Source organism: Ovis canadensis, chromosome 23, assembly GCF_042477335.2.
Source record: "Ovis canadensis isolate MfBH-ARS-UI-01 breed Bighorn chromosome 23, ARS-UI_OviCan_v2, whole genome shotgun sequence".
In the NCBI taxonomy this organism is placed as follows: domain Eukaryota; kingdom Metazoa; phylum Chordata; class Mammalia; order Artiodactyla; family Bovidae; genus Ovis; species Ovis canadensis.
Window position 1 is genome coordinate 65,764,385 of NC_091267.1, and position 14,059 is coordinate 65,778,443.

Consider the following 14,059-nt stretch of genomic DNA (forward strand, 5'->3'; position numbering starts at 1 on the left):
GAGCTACCTGGGAGCTCAGCTAATAAAGAATCCGCCTACAATGCAGGAGCCCCAGGTTCAAATCCTGGGTCAGGAAGATTCCCTGGAGAAGGGATAGGCTAGCCACTCCTGTATTCTTGAGCTTCCCTAGTGGCTCCGATGGTAAGGAATCTGCCCCAATGCAGGAGATCTTGGTTCGATCCTTAGGTTGGGAAGATCCCCTAGAGGAGGGCATGGCAACTCACACCAGCATTCTTGCCTGGAGAATTGACATGGACAGAGGAACCAGGTGGGCTACAGCCATGGGGTCACAAAGAGTTAGACACGACTGAGCAACTCAGCACACAGAGCTACCTGGGAAGCCTGAAACGTGTATACTAAAATGTTGTTTACATGAAATTCACATGTAACTGATAGCCTTAATTTTTATTTGCTAAATCTAGAGACTCTAATGGGTGAGAAACTTGAACTATCCTTTAAAATTGTTCAGTTTCATCCATTGCCTCCTACATTTTAGTGATACTTAATAAATTCCCATAGTAAAATGCACTTGTGTTTCTTCCTATGAATCTTCTTGTGCCTGATTTAAATTCAGAAATTTTGTTCAGTCAGTAAATCATGTCCAAATATTGTGACTCCATGGACTGCAGCACACCAAGCTACCTCGCCCTTCACTGTCTCCTGGACTTTGCCCAAACTCATGTCCATTGAGTCAGTGTTGCCATCCAACCATCCCATCCTCTGTCACCCTGCTCCCTTCTCTTCCTGCCCTCAGTCTTTCCCAGCAGCAGGTCTTTTTGAGTGAGTCGGCTCTTCGCATCAGGTGCCCAAAGTATTGGAGCTTCAGCTTCAGCATCAGTCCTTCCAATGAATATTCAGGGATGATTTTCTTTAGGATTGACTGGTTTAATCTTCTTGCTGTCCAAGGGACTCTCAAGAGTCTTCTCCAACACCACAATTCAAACGCATCAATTCTTTGATGCTCAGCCTTCTGTATGATCCAACTCTCACATCTGTATAAATTCCATAAAACCTAATTCGTTTCTGATTTCCGTTTGTTAGTAATACAAACTTGAAGTCGATTGGCTTGAACCTAGTCTCTAGGAAGGGTTGGAATGCACACAATCTTTTAAATATATGACCACATTTTCTGACAAGTATTTTGACCACGTATCTTATCAAAGTAGGAAAAAAACATTGATAGTTCTTCACAGAAGCCCCAGTGGTCATTGGTTTTGGTGCTTTGCTGACATATGCTTTCTCTCCCTGAGCTGGCTAATGTTTAACATTTTGCACTAATATGAAGCACATAAAGTATACCTCCAGGCTGCAGTAGAGAGTGCTAGTGTGGTTTTGACCTTCTAGAGACTAAGCTGGACTGAGGGGCAGGTCAACCAGGCAAGCGTTTAAGGTTCCACTATTTTAAAAGGCTATGATTACACTGTGGAGCTAAAATGTAATGAAAGAATGTAATTTGATAAAGAGTACTCTATTTACCTAAACTTCTTTTGCAAGACAATTATAGCTTTTACAGTGATTTTAAAAAAGAAATCTTCTGACAGTTCTGTGTGTGAACAACCAAGAATATTCCAAAAGAACATTCTAAATCTTCAGTTGATTGTGATGGAATTTTTATTTTGCTGAATGGAGTATGGTCATTTGGGGTCCTGATAATAATAAAGGAAAGATGAGGTGTTGTTACCAATAGCCCTCTTTCTTGACCTTTTCCTTACTTAATTCCAGCCTTCTAAAGATAAACATGCAATAAGTATTAATACGTGTTGAAACGGTATATTCAGTGATCTGCTTTCCTGGATTTGCTTCCCTGTAACTTCATTTCTCCACTCATCACTGATGATATTGCAGAAATTCTCCAAATATGCAACATTATAACAAAATAGTCAAAAAAAAAAAAAAAAAGCTAGGGTCTCCAACTATAGTTCAGGCCAAGGGAAGTTTTGGAGAAGTAGTTCTCAAGCTTTAGTGAATGTGAGCATTTCCTGGAAGGCTAATTAAAGCTCACACTATGAGTCTCTGCCCTGTAGTTGCTGACCAACCAGGTTTGTCTAGAGTGTGGACTCAGATTGTGCTTTGTAACAAACTCCCAGGTGGGGGAGCTTTTTCGAGTCTGGGGAGCTTAGTTTAAGAACCACTGTGTCCGAATTTATATTCTGATATCCTAAACCAGTAATGTTCACATTAATTAGGGGACCTGTTAATTCATGGTTTGGTTTTGGTTTTTAAATCCCTTCTTCCATCACACAGTCTCATAGGTATTATAAGCTGCCCCTGGGGCTGATACCAGAGTGGCAATTGCGCATGTAAGTGATGTTTGATCAGTTGAAAATGGATTATATTCCATCATCCATAGGATAGTTTTAATTTCTTTCAATGGAGGTATCTATCATAACACAAGGCAAACAGATGCAGTAGAATTTATTTCTAAGAAGAGATAATGATGTTAAGATTTGGGGGTTGATTACATGAATTTGGGGATCCACAGAACCTCCAGGCATTCCAATGTGAAAGTTTTCATTACTTGGAAGATAAAATTACACATAGCAAGTTCTATGGGGATTTGTATGACATTTTCTAATCTTCAAATCTTTTTAGGAAATTCTTTTTACTTCCATGCTATTTTTCATAAATTTAAGTTTTAGCTCTTATCGCTTTACACATTGGACTTGGAAAGAAATTTCTGACTCCATAGGGAATTATTTTTCACACTTAACAATGTTTGATATTGTAGGTGAAATGTCATATCTTACAAATCCATTCTAAGTTAGTCTGCCTCTGTGACTGGTCTTTGAAATTAACAAGAAATTGATCAGAAGAGCAAGCACAGAGGGACTTAACCTTACAGAAACATTTTTACTACTACTTGCTCGATCATTTTGGTCAGTTTCTAAAGCACATTGAGGATCTTTTCTATCTCTAGATACTCAATTAATATAAACCTGGAATATCCCTAGCAGTGTTATCTCTGATGTTTATTTATGTTTAACAAAGCTAAAGCAAAGAGACATGTTTCTCCTTTGTGAAGCAATAGTCACTTGGTCGTGTCCAACTCTTCGTGATCCCATGGACTGCGGCCCACCAGGCTCCTCTGTCCATGGAATTCTCCAGGCAAGAATACTGGAATGGGTTGCCATTCCCTTCTCCAGGGGATCTCCCTGACCCAGAGATTGAACTCAGGTCTCCCACATTGCAGGCAGATTCTTTACCATCTGAACCAAAGGGGAAGAAGCCCACGTAAGAGGGAACCTTCCTTTATGTCTTTGTTAGGAAAACACTGAAGGTTTTGCTGTGTTAGTAGCTGCTTATAAACAATTATCTTTCAGAAGAAGAAGAAGAAAAAGAAAAATATCCAACAACATGACACTCTATTACTTTTTCTCAGACTGGCACATATAAGAAACAGTACCAGTTAGTTAAATGCATATATGGCTCTTGGCCTAAATGCTAGCCAAGTTAGATTTAGGAATCTTCCCAAGATAGAATTTGGAGGGAAGGAGGGCTGGAGACTCGTTTATTCTTATCATGAACTCTGGTATCAGACTCTGGAGTCCAAGTTTCTTGGTGGATGGACTTTTGGTATTCTCAAGTATCTCTCTCCAAATATGATTGCCTTACATAATTTTACAGCAGGCCCAAAGGATTGCTTCTTTTATGAAGCAAGGCTGGAAAATGTTACTACTTGACGGTTCAGTAGAATGACCACTGGCATCTTAAAGAGAAAACCAAAACACAGCATAGAAACTTCTCTAGTTGGCTTTCTTCCAGATGAAATTCTTAGCATTGTTATTCTACTGTAAAAGCTTCTGTAAAATTGTAAACTGTGCAGCTTTCATTCTGATTCTTTAAAAGCATTTGCTTTCCAATTATCTCTCTCACCTGTTTCCTAGGGGATCTCTGTGCTGTGCTTAGTTGCTCAGTCATGGCCTACTCTCTGTGACCCTATGAACCGTTGCCCGCTAGGCTCCTCTGTCCATGGGGATTCTCCAGGCAAGAATACTGGACTGGGTTGTCATGCCGTCTTCCGGGGGATCTTCCCAAACCAGAGACTGAACCAGGTCTCCCGCATCATGGTTGGATTCTTTACCATCTGAGCTAGCAGGGAAGCCCAAGAATACTGGAGTGGGTAACTTGACCCTTTTCCAGAGGATCTTCCTGACCCAGGAATTTTACTGGGGTCTCCTGCATTGTAGGCAGATTCTTCACTAGCTGAGCTGCCGGGGAAGCCTACCCTCATCAAACTCTGCCCAAATTCCTGCCACAGATCTTTGCACTACAAGTTCCATATGTTATTTCTACTTATTTGTTTTCTTCAGTTTTAATGTTTTTCTTTCTCTGTTCCTGCATTAAATCAATGTAGTTGATTTCACACTGATTTCTAGACAAAACAATTGGATAAAATTATTCCATGAGATATGAGAGTATTAAAAGTGAAAATGTTAATTGTTCAGTCATGTGTTTACTCTTAGCAACCCCAAGGACTGTAGCCCACCAGGCTCCTCCATTCATGGAATTCTCCAGACAAGAACACTGGAGAGGGTAGCCATTCCTTTCTCCAGGGAATCTTCCCAACCCAGGGATTGAACCAGGGGGTCTCCTATATTACAGGCAAATTCTTTATCATCTGAGCCACCAGGGAAGCCCATAGTGATGATAACTGGTAGGCAAATCCCCCCAAGAGGAACTAGTATTCTATGAGAAGAGGGAGGAGGGTAGCCTAGATTGAATTCAGTGTAATTATCAGTGAGCCATTTATTGAGCCTGTGCAAGGAGATGGAGACAGCTTGAGCCTAACATGGGCTGAAACTTCGAAACCAGGATCATTGAAAACAAACCTATTATTTCTCAACAGATTATATTTCCTTGGACCATGTCCATCTTTTCTAAAAATGAAGGAACTAAGACAAGTTGCTTAAAGCAGTGAGGCACCTTTATCCCAGACTCATATGTTCAAAATGCAATTGTTGCAGGGAATGGAATATCTCAAATTGCCAGCCAACTGAAGGGGTAATTGTATTGAAGAAAAAGTTAATCTTTATTTAACTTTCCTAAATTATGTACTCAAGCACTGCAAACTGTCATAATCTCCTTGTTTCAAATGAAGAGGATTATTTATTTGTGATAATGGGCACATATGCTCATTAACATGCTGTCATAAACAGCTGTATTAAATTCATTGTGTGTTCTGTGACATAAATAAGGTGTTCAGCATGAGGTTGTTGTTTAAAATATAGGCCCCGGGAAGAACAAAAAAGCAATAAATGCTTTTTAATATCGTTGCCTGGTCTTGAATTCTAAATTTATTTCTGCCTTATTAATGCTACTTGTATGGAAATTGCAGGTATTACTCTAGTGAAATATCTTGACATTTAAGGACATTAGAACTTCTTTCTGCCTTCTCATCCTTGGTGTATCTCTCTCTGGCTGTTCACTGTTGACACCTCAGTATGTTTAGAACAGCATTCATTTGATGAATAGCTTCGACCCATCCTACTTCTGAAAGTTTCCAAACTGTATCTTGACTTTGAAGATCATCTAGTTCAACACCCTCATTTTTCAGAAGGAACTGAGCTTCTGAGGCCTGAAAAGGCTTGTTTCAGTGACACATCTTTAAATCCTAAAGCCAGGACCAAGGATTAATTGTCCAGGCTCCTCTCGAAGTATACCAGTGCTTTCCACTAGAGGAATGGGCAGTGATCATTATGTTGGTAACACTAAAACAGCCTGAGGGAAAGGACAATTGTATTGGACAGTGAGGGGACCAGGCTGTACCTTTTGGGATATTTTTGCCATTATAATTTATGGTTGACACGGTGCTCACTGTTATCTTGCAATTGATAGTAATGTGAGCAACCTTGTAGCTGCTTTCTTTGGGTTCATGACCTAGTTGGATGAAATGAGTGTATGACAATGAATGATGGGCAAATTTTGATAGAATAAGTAAAGCAGCAGATTTATTTTGACTGTGAGGTTCAGGAAAAATAGGTTTGTGGGAGCATGGCAGAAAATACTATGGAGAAACAGTAAGAAGTTGTTCAGCTTTATCTTCGCTGGTAAATGAAGTATTCAAAACTGAGAATATGTCTGCCCATTGGTGCTTGTATGGGTCCGTCCTTTACCGGAATATTGATTATAAGCAATTTAGATGCCTGCTTTCTAAATGATGAAAACCTGAGACATTTTAACAAATCACAGCAAAAATTGTTCTCATCACAGAAGAATTAAGGAAGCTAGTGATTATTGTCCTGGGGAGACTGAAGCTAAAACATAACTTAGCGGAGGTGATGTTTTTAAAGAAATTAAAATGCTGCCTCAAAAGAACAAGCTCTTACAAAGATGTGTTCTCTCTGCATTGTTACACAATGTGATTCAAGGGCAAAATGAGATGAAATGGAAGAAAGAAAATTTAGTTAAGACTCTAAGGATGATTCAGTATTACCGCAAGATACCTAGGGATATCGTAGATTCCGTAGTCCCAGAGATCATTGAAAATGAGACAGAAAGTAACTGAACTTGAGTGATTTAGGAATACACCTTTCGGAGCAAAGGGTGAGCCCCAGTGACCTCCTAAGACCTAGTCCAAGTCTTTGATTTAACAACCAAATATTCTGCGAATGCTGTGTTACCCTGGAACCAGCGCTTAAACTAACCATACTTGTTCTACCACCTCCAGATTCTTAAACAATCTTCTCCTCTGTCTTTTGATTTCTTACATTCATGTATGTTTATGAAAACAATTTCTAACTATAATATCACCTAGTCTTCCCGGCTCATGAGCAACATTTGGATGGAAGTTAAGATATCAGGGATTTGTGACTTTAGGTGGTAGCTTTATTGTGTCTTGCTTCTGCAAATGGGATTTCTTACCTATTTAAAACTCAACTGAGCTTTGCTCTAAATAATTTTTCCCATCCTGTGTGGGGCTGACTTTTCTGTTGTAGTTATTAATGGAATACCATGTCTGAATGGATTTTTTGGATAATTTAATTGAGAGTATAATCAGAATGCAGAGATAGAAATATCCTCAAATCTTAGCTGCCCCCACCACTAACCATTACTGCGTTAAGATATCTAGTTTAACTCGGAAAATTTATTAATCTCTTCTAAATTTTCAAGTATGGATTGATATGTGATGATAGCCTTGCCTAGATTTCTATAAATTCTTAATTTTTCATATGATTACTTTTGGGACCAATAGTTTCATTAGTTGTGGTTATCTCAGTTGGACAATTTTTCCCTTCTTTAATACAACGTCCTTGCTTTTATTTACTTTTTAAGTCTTTATTGAATTTATTACAATATTGCTTTGGTTTTATGTTTTGGTTTTTTGGCCGCAAGTATGTGGGATCTTAGTTGTCTGAGCAGACAGTGAACTCGCACCCCCTGCATTGGAAGGTGAAGGTTTAGTCGCTGGATCAAGAAGGAAGTCCCCCTTTTTTTTTTTTTTTAGTTTTTTATTTTTTAAATTTTAAAATCTTTAATTCTTACATGCGTTCCCAAACATGATTTTTAAGTTTCACTTATTCTTGCACATTTTTCAAAGACCCAGATTGTTTGAAAAAAGTTTTGTGAAGCCCGGGGCTTGCCTCGTGAGATCGTTTAGAAGAAGTGAACGTATTTCTCTGTGCTTTCACGTTCCAGCTTTCCAGATCAAGTCTTTCACATCCCTGCGCTTCCTGTCGGAGCCCTCGGATGCCGTCACTATGCGCGGAGGGAACGTCCTCCTGAACTGCTCCGCGGAGTCTGACCGGGGAGTCCCCGTCATCAAGTGGAAGAAAGACGGCATCCACCTCGCCTTGGGAATGGACGAAAGGAAGCAGCAACTTCCAAATGGGTCTCTGTTGATACAAAACATACTTCACTCCAGGCACCATAAGCCAGACGAGGGACTTTATCAATGTGAGGCGTCTTTAGCGGACGCTGGGTCAATTGTTAGTCGGACAGCAAGAGTTGCAGTAGCAGGTGAGTGGATATTTCCTTTATTCCCTCTTCCTTTTCCATCTCTTCTTTTTACTCCTGTTTTTTTGAGATTGAAAAGAAATGACTCATCTTTGCGGAAACAATGTATATTTTTAAGAAAAAGAAAAGTAATGTAAAAACATGTATGCTTATTTTCTCATAGTCTTGGTTGACTTTTTCTCTGAATTACCTTGGAAAATAGTAGAGAATCTCAGGTTAGTCTCATTAACCTGACATTATGAGATTTTCCAAAACAAAATTTCGTTCAACTTGACTTGATGATGTGAGTTTGAGCAAACTCCGGGAGTTTGTGATGGACAGGGAGGCCTGGTGTGCTGCAATTCATGGGGTCGCAAAGAGTCAGACACGAGCAACTGAACTGAACTGAATGATGAAAAATTGGAGTTTGTGCATATGTGTGTTCTTGTTTTTTTTTTTTTAACCTTTAGAGCAGTAGATTTTGTTTTAATTATGTTGGCTATAATACATAAATTCCAAATGAAAAGTAAAACTTTGATTAGTGCCTCCAAATATCTTTACTCTTGATAATGTACTGACTCAATAACAGAATAATTAGATGAAAAGTTTTTCTTTTATATATGTTTTGAAAGGTTGTAGGCTTTGAGAGAAACAGTACTGAATATTCTGTAATCCATTTGCCCTACTTATTTTAATTATTATTTTTAAACTTTTTATTTTGTATTGGGGTATAGCTGATTAACAATGTTGTGATAGTTTCAGGTGAACAGTGAAGGGGATGAAAATATCCATCCCAACTCCCTATTTCTCCTCCCCCTTTTCCCCCCAGCAACCATAAATTTACTCTTTAAGTCTGTGAGTCTGTGTCTATTTTGTAAGTAACTTCATTTGTATCATTTTTTTATATCCACATATAAGGGGTGTCCCATGATATTTTTCCTTCTCTGTATGACTCACCTCACTCAGTGTGACATCTCTGAGTCCATCCATGTTGCTGCAAATGACATTATTTCACTCCTTTTAATGGCTAAGTAATATTCCTGTGTATATGCATACCACGTCTTCTTTATCCATTCCTCTGTTGATGGACCCCATTTATTTTTATTAGAGGACAGCTTGTAATTATTTCTTTTAAGAGTTCTTTGGGGAGAGGAGTTAAATTTTTACTCATTTCAATAATGATTCAGCTAAAAGGTACACTTTGGTTCTATTTTGATTTTTTGCTTTTAATTTTGATATTAGACACAAAACAAGGCAAATGTCTCCAACCCTAAATTTAGACCTTCAAGTAGGTTAACAGGTTTGAAGGGCTCCCTAATCGGCTCCTTTCTAATTTAACCACCAGTTCTAGTCACTGAAGTGAATAGGCCATAATGTAGTCCTTTATACTGGTTTCCTTTCCCAGGCTGCAGGTTTTTCTATATCCAGGAAAACTAATGAGGATTCATTTTCAGCAATAAGATATGCTTGGACCGTCAGGCAGGGCCACCACTTCCCCCTGTGCTCTTCTAGTGAAGATGCAACAGAGTGAAAAATATGAAAAAAAAAACAAAAAAGGGGGGGGATTTTTGCCAGAGGATGATAAAAACATTAGATCTCATAGATAAACAATGAGTACATAAATTCAGCTTCCTGCCACTCTTTTCTGACTTCTTTTCCCCACTAGGGACTCTCTTTCATATTTAGTTAGAGCAGACTCTCCTGGGGCAAAGATGTCCCGGTAAGCAGGGTCGTCCCCTGGGGATACAGTGGTCAGCCATCCTGGTCTAACCTGGAATGACCTTCTTTTAGCACTTGAACGTACTATATCCTGAGAACTCCTTCGGTCCCAGGTAAAGCTACAATAGTTGGTCACCTACCTAATGGTACCCTCCACCCACTTTAGCAATGCTGGACTGAAGCATGGATACAGAATCTCTCCTTTAACTCAAGAGCCATGGGAGGCGGCGTCTGAATCATGGAAACTGAGGCTGTTGGCCACCTGGGATTTCTGAGGGATGGGTGCTGGAATTTGACAGAGCGTAGAGTGTAGAGAGAACTGGACGTCTAAGTTAATGATGATTGATTAAAAAGGAAAGTGGGGCACTTCTCTGGGGGTCCAGGGCTTAAGTCTCCACGCTGCCTGTATAAGGACGCGGGTTCAGTTCTTCATCGGGGAGCTTAAGATCCCACCTACCATGCAGTATAGCGCAAATATTTTTAAAAGTAATAATATAGGTAAAAAGAAAAGTGGAGCAACTGCTGAAGGTTAAGTTAAAAACTGTTTTCCTGGAGTGCTCCAAATGAAGCAGAAAGCGTACAGTTTGATTTTCCCACATCTGAGAATTTTCAGACACTGAGAGTCCATCTGTCAGTTGTCCACAATACAAGGTCAAAGTGAAAGTTGCTCAGTCGTGTCACTCTTTGCAACCCCATAGACTATAGAGCCCATGGAATTCTCCAGGCCAGAATACTGGAGTGGGTAACCTTTCTCTTCTCTAGGTAATCTTACCAACCCAGGGATCGAGCCCAGGTCTCCCGCTTTGCAGACAGATTCTTTACCAGCTGAGCCACCAGGGAGGCCCACAGTATAAGGCAGCTCTGCTGATTTGAATGAGTCAGGCCAGTGTTTTGATGCCTCTTCTGAAAGGCACACACATACGTGCTGCTAATGAAAATATCCTGAAAATTTGTGGTTTCTGCTTCCTTTGATCTAGATCCAGTTTTGCATGTTCTGTTTCAATGGCAAGATGAAGAATAACCCCTTCCCTGTGAGATGCTAAAATAAAGTGACTTCGACTTTTGACTTTCATATTCTGTACAAGGATAGGCTGGCAGATTCAGTCACTGAGTTACAATCTCATATTAGATTGTATCATTTCAAGGCAATAAGGCTGTTCGCAGCGTTTTAAACACTTACCTTGCTGTTTGGCAACACAGCATACATCACTGTTATGTCTGCTGAGGTTAAGATTGCCAAACCACTGGAATGCACAAGGGGAATATATCTTCCCCATAATAAAGACCATGGGCCTGATTTAATCTCATTTTAAAGCATTAGCAGTCAATAAACCAGTCACTCCTAAAAGGTAACAGGTAGCTTTGCTTTAGATGAGAAAAAAATATCTGTTCTCTACCCTCAGGTGCTGTGTAGAGCCCATTTAATAGAATGCTTCTCTTCCATTTTTGCTTTCTCGAAGTCTTTTGATAAAAAGAAATGTGGCAAATGAAATCTGCATTTAATCAATCAGCTCATTTTATGCAATGATCTTGCCAGGCACCATTCATTTTGTTTTTTAGTAACTTCTCAAGTGCTCTTTAAGCCCCTGAATGTGCACTTAGCTGGAGAGAAAGGGAGAGTAAGAAAGAGAAGCGAAATGCTACCAGCCCATTCAATATCCTGTTAAACATCTCAGTGTAAGGGACTACTGACTGTCAGTATTTCTGCGAATTGTGAGTTCTATCAATAAGGAACACCTGGGATATTAAATCTCTGTTTGAAAGCAACTTGGCCAGTGCTGGCTGAAACTTGAGACTTGTATTTGTATCCAACTAGCTCTAATCTAAAATGGTACAGTATTTCTCTGCCTTGTATAGAAACTTTAGATTGAGAGCACTTGGAGAGTGAAGCAGAGTCAGACTTTGTTTATATATAACTTCTCCTCCTATTCTTTTCATTCAGTACCTAGAAAATCACTGGACTTGTTTAGTAGTTTTTCAGTAGATATTTGTTTTACCAATGAAGATGTGGGACTTTCTACCATCGATGGAGAGTTTTTGGTCAACATCGTCTTCTTCCTTTTCTTCTTCTTCCACATCTTTGCTATTGAACTCGATATGGTTAGTTAAATTTCCCTGTTTGGTGTCCCTACTCTTGATGGGAAGAGTTTGATTGATTGTTTGACATCAGATTGATTGGTATCTCCATAGTCTACTAGTTAATTAAGTATTAGAAGATGGACTCTACTGGAATATTCACAGGCTACTTGAGAAAATAGAAGGTGTGTGCCAGCTTCCTTGTTTCTTCCCATAACTTTCAGGAGGAGTTTGCATCTGGGCAGGCATGTCTTTCCTGTGTCATCGGTTGTCAGCTACTAAGCCTGTGGATTCTCCTCTGTAAATTAGACATAATAATAATCTATCTCCTAAGGCTGTGATGCTTTCAAAGAATGTCTCAGATATAAAGCCATGGTGCAGAGTAGACTCCTGTTCAATAGCAGCAATGGTATATGTAGACTTAATAATGGTTATTATTGTGTTATTACAATTATTACTACTAGGAAATGATAGCTTTCAGTATTCCCATGTGATGGTGCAAAACATATTTGGGGGAGGAGGGAAGAGAGTAATACAGGCTGCAGAACCTAAGCCATAAACAGTGTCTTCTTGGATCAGATATCTGCTCTGCAGTCCATAAGGACCAACTGGCAAGACTGAGCTGAGCTTCCCAAGGGTTGAATCTATGCTGTTTGTTAGCCCACAGTGCCAAAATCAGTTTGACTACAAAATCATTTTTCAAAAGTTGATCTACCATTACGTCAGTGGAGCCAATGTGATTTGTGTTGAGTCTAGATCAAGCAATATCTGCCGTAATTTTTGAGGAAAAAAAAAAATGTGGGGCAATCGTCTCAACCAAGCCTCCTTAATACCCTTCCAACTGAAAAAGGTTCACCTAAGAGAGTTCCAGAAAAACATCTATTTCTGCTTTATTGACTATGCCAAAGCCTTTGACTCTGTGGATCACAATAAACTGTGGAAAATTCTGAAAGAGGTGGGAATACCAGACCACCTAACCTGCCTCTTGAGAAATCTGTATGCAGGCCAGGAAGCAAGAGTTAGAAGAGGACATGGAACAACAGACTGGTTCCAAATAGGAAAAGGAGTACGTCAAGGCTGTATATTGTCACCCTGCTTATTTAACTTATATGCAGAGTACATCATGAGAAATGCTGGACTGGAAGAAACACAAGCTGTAATCAAGATTGCCGGGAGAAATATCAATCACCTCAGATATACATATGACACCACCCTTATGGCAGAAAGTGAAGAGGAACTCTAAAGCCTCTTGATGAAAGTGAAAGAGGAGAGTGAAAAAGTTGGCTTAAAGCTCAACATTCAGAAAACAAAGATCTTGGTATCCGGTCCCATCACTTCATGGGAAGTAGATGAGGAAACAGTGGAAACAGTGTCAGACTTTATTTTCTTGGGCTCCAAAATCACTGCAGGTGGTGATTGCAGCCATGAAATTAAAAGACGCTTACTCCTTGGAAGAAAAGTTATGACCAACCAAGATAGTATATTCAAAAGCAGAGACATTACTTTGCCGACTAAGGTCCGTCTAGTCAAGGCTATGGTTTTTCCTGTGGTCATGTATGGATGTGAGAGTTGGACTGTGAAGAAGGCTGAGCGCCGAAGAATTGATGCTTTTGAACTGTGGTGTTGGAAAAGACTCTTGAGAGTCCCTTGGACTGCAAGGAGATCCAACCAATCCATTCTGAAGATCAACCCTGGGATTTCTTTGGAAGGAATGATGCTAAAGCTGAAGCTCCAGTACTTTGGCCACCTCATGCGAAGAGTTGACTCATTGGAAAATACTCTGATGCTGGGAGGGATTGGGGGCAGGAGGAGAAGGGGACAACCGAGGATGAGATGGCTGGATGGCATCACTATCTCGATGGACGTGAGTCTGAGTGAACTCTGGGAGTTGGTGATGGACAGGGAGGCCTGGCGTGCTGCAATTCATGGGGTCGCAAAGAGTTGGACACGACTGAGCGACTGAATTGAACTGAACTGAACTGAAGCTGCGTCTACAGGAGTTGGTCTAGATTGAGAGTTTAACATAATCTCACCTTCAGGGAAAAAAAAGAATGAATAATGCCAATATGTAAGAAAACCAGATCACTATGGAGCTCCTTCAGATAATCATGAAAGAACCATCTTGCTCATTTTTCCTAATTAAACCACCACCACACAGCCACCATCCAAATCACCCACCTACTCACATGACCACTTGCCCTTCCACTTCTCCTGCAGGGCTCTGAGAAGCTCAGTTCAGTTCAGTTCAGTTGCTCAGTCATGTCTGACTCTTTGTGATCCCAAGGACTGCAGCATGCCAGGCTTCCCTGTCCATCACCAACTCCCAGAGCCT

The 14,059-nt window shown here is 40.0% G+C and overlaps 1 protein-coding gene across 1 annotated transcript in view; it reads left to right on the forward strand.

Annotated features, from left to right (window-relative positions):
- DCC (DCC netrin 1 receptor) overlaps positions 1 to 14,059 on the forward strand; it is a 1,287,746-nt gene that overhangs the window by 435,075 nt on the left and 838,612 nt on the right. Inside the window, exon 2 of the mRNA XM_069569336.1 lies at positions 7,636 to 7,956. Within this exon, the coding sequence (XP_069425437.1) occupies positions 7,636 to 7,956 (321 nt within the window). The remainder of the gene's footprint in view (positions 1 to 7,635; positions 7,957 to 14,059) is intronic.